The 2977-nt window shown below is 50.0% G+C and overlaps 1 protein-coding gene across 1 annotated transcript in view; it reads left to right on the forward strand.

Annotated features, from left to right (window-relative positions):
• Position 1: 1 nt before the first annotated feature.
• The window catches only part of LOC105517683 (nodal modulator 2-like), a gene marked incomplete at its 5' end in the record, with an annotated part of 63883 nt that continues 60907 nt past the window's right edge, over positions 2-2977 (forward strand). The window contains one exon of the mRNA XM_011950300.1: positions 2-142. Coding sequence (XP_011805690.1) covers positions 2-142 — 141 coding nt within the window. The remainder of the gene's footprint in view (positions 143-2977) is intronic.

Raw genomic sequence — 2977 nt, forward strand, 5'->3', positions numbered from 1 at the left:
ACCGCCGGGGCCCACGGTGGTCGCCGCCGCGGTGGTGCTGCTTCTGAGCGGCGTGGGGTCGGCGCATGGCTCGGAGGACATCGTGGTGGGCTGCGGGGGCTTCGTCAAGTCGGACGTGGAGATCAACTACTCGCTCATCGAGGTGAGCGCCCGCCCCGCGGCCCGGCGTCGACTCGCCGGGCCGGTGGTTCAGCCCCTCTGGGCCGCGCTGGCGTCGTCTCTGACACCGGGCGGCGTGGAGTCCTTACCTCTTCCGAGGCTGTGCTGTCCGCGGGCTCCCCGCAGCTCCTCCCCAGTCGCGCTGGAGGGGACGTTTTTATCATGGGGTTGTGTAAGGACTGAGGGGTGCCAGACCTCAGGTTCTTCAAAAGCCGGACTCCAGATCCCCGGAACCCAGACCCCAAATTCCTTGGAGCCCAGACCCCATTTCTTTAAAACTTAGACCCGAGATCTTCTCGAATCAGACCCCCTGAAACTCAGATTTCCCCAAACCCATATTCTAGAACCTAGAGACCACATGTCTTATCCCCCAGACTCCACAGCCCAGACCCCTCCCGAAGTTCTGATCCACTGCTACTCCAAACCCTGCGGCATGATTTTAAAGAGCATCGATTCCTGGCCGGAAAGCCATTTTTTTATTTCTCCGGCTCCCCTCCGCCTCTGAAAATGGAGAGTTGTCAGCTGCCTTGATTGCCTTAATGAGTAGTTACTGGAATTACCCTAGAGATCTGTGCAGAAGTTCCCCCCCCAATTAAGTTGTTGTCCTGTTAATGTTTATTAGCCCGATGGGATTATGACCCTGAAAGGTTCCCGTAAAGAGGAAAGGGATGGATGGAGGTAGGGGCAGAAGGTCATTTGTCCGGGTAGTTGGGAGGGTACCAGAGCAAGGCCTGGGCCTCATTTTTGGAAGGGGATTTATGTTGGGGTAGGACAAGGAAGAGGAGAAGAGCAGGCGCCTCGGAGGTAATTTAGGAGAAAACGAAGGAAGAGGCTGGGAAATGCCGAAGAGAGGGACTGGGAAATAAGACCCCAAAGATCTCTGAAAGCACCTTTGAGCTGTTCCAGGGCTGGCAGTGAACGGTGAAGCACTGCGTTCTGCAAAGCGGGTTGCTGAGGATTGGGGGAGGGGCAGGGAGTCATTTCCACACCCCACTAGCTCTGCGACCTGCCCCTGCTCTAGGTCTCAGTTTTTGTACCTATAGGATGGTGTTGGGAGAGAAACAGTGGAACCCAGCAGATGTATTTCCTTAACAAGCGGATCCGTGATCTTCAGGGCCCCCTTGTTTGCTGCTTTTTTACTCTGAAGAGGTCAGAGGTCAGGCGTTGAATGAATCTACCCACTGGCAGTGGCAGGGCTCCTAGGATTTCCTGGGTACATGTTTCTGTGTGCCCATGCCACCTTCTGGGTCTGCCTTGGGGACATGGTGCGTTCAGGGTGGTATGACCGTAGATGGCACAGGGCATTTCAGAAGCTGCCTGGTAAGGCCTCTTGCAACTTGTAGTTTCCAGGGGTTCTAGAAGGAAGGAAAAGTCAGACACCTGCCTCCACCCCCACCCTCATACTAATAGTGACCTTGAGATCAGAGAGCAGGTTTTGTAACGCATTATGAAGTGTGTTCCTTAAGCCCAAGGGCCGCCTGTCCAGATGGTCTGGGACACTCTTTAGTAATTCTGATTCTGAAATCAGACATTTCCTACTGGCCATCTTGATGTAGATTACATTGCTGTCCTGTGTCCTGATGGTACTTTATGAAAGACGTAGAAATAATCAAGATATTTCACCGTCATTTCTTGATTGTGTTTTTTGTGTTTCTGTGCAACTGCCTTCATTCTTCTCCAGCTTTCTCTCCTCCTGGGTGTTTTTATATCGTGTTCATTGAGTCAACAACTATTTCTTGAGCCCCTGCGCATACTGAAACCTTGTCCCTGGTGTGGATATAGCAGTACAGCGAACAGAACAGACAAAACGCCCTACTCTCATGAGACTGACATTTTGTTCTCTAACAGGGACCTTACTGTTAAAAAAAAAAAAATTATACCGGTTGCTAATACTTTAACAATCAGGAGGTTTGCACATGAAAAACTGGGTTCTTTATTTCTCTGGAAAACCAGCTGATCTTTTGGGTTACCACACCTGGCTTGGGTTGTGTAGTGATCTGAATCCCTCTGGATGAATGCCCCTTGATGTTGACTCCCTAACCCCTCTAGGCTGGTGAATTTCCAGTCCCTGCCTTAAATGCATGCAGCTGAATCTCTTTGTCACCTGTAACAAATTCACTGAGTACCTAGAGTAAGCAAGACACTGTCTCAGGTGCTGTGAAATGTAAGTTGTGGTCACTGCCCTCAGAGAACTTTACATACAGGCTCCGCATTATTTCACACCAATCCTTTCCCAAATGTTGGTGTTATGAGTCAGTCACTTTGTACATCTTCTTAGCTGGTAAGATTCGACTGTTTCATTGCAGCTTGTGTCATGGTCTGTTTCATGGTCACAGAGCATTAGCGTTTTGGAGGTGAGGCTTTTAGATGCATCAGATCCAACTGTTTCCTTTTACAGACTTGGAAACTGAGCCTCCGAGTGGTTGAGCCATGCAGGTACATTTAGGAAATTTTCCTTGAGCCCAGTGTGCTCCCTGCCTGTTACACTCTGTTGCCTTTTTCTTCAGAGAGAGAGATATTAAATAGTAATACAAGCTGCTTTTTCTATTTATTTTATTTTATTTTATTTTGAGATGGGGTCTCACGCTGTTGCTCAGGCTGGAGTACAGTGGCACCATCATAGCTCACCAAAGCCTCCGACTCCTGGCCTCAAGCAATCCTCCTGCCTCAGCCTCCTGAGTGGCTGGGACTACAAGCACATGCTGTCATGCCTAGCTAATTTTTTTTTTTTTTTTAGTAGAGATGAGGTCTGGCTATGTTGTCCAGGCTAGTCTTGAACTCCTGGGCTCAAGTGATCCTCCTGCCTCAGCCTCCTGAG

This window comes from Colobus angolensis, unplaced genomic scaffold (genome assembly GCF_000951035.1).
Source record: "Colobus angolensis palliatus isolate OR3802 unplaced genomic scaffold, Cang.pa_1.0 Scaffold305, whole genome shotgun sequence".
NCBI classification, from domain to species: Eukaryota; Metazoa; Chordata; class Mammalia; order Primates; family Cercopithecidae; genus Colobus; species Colobus angolensis.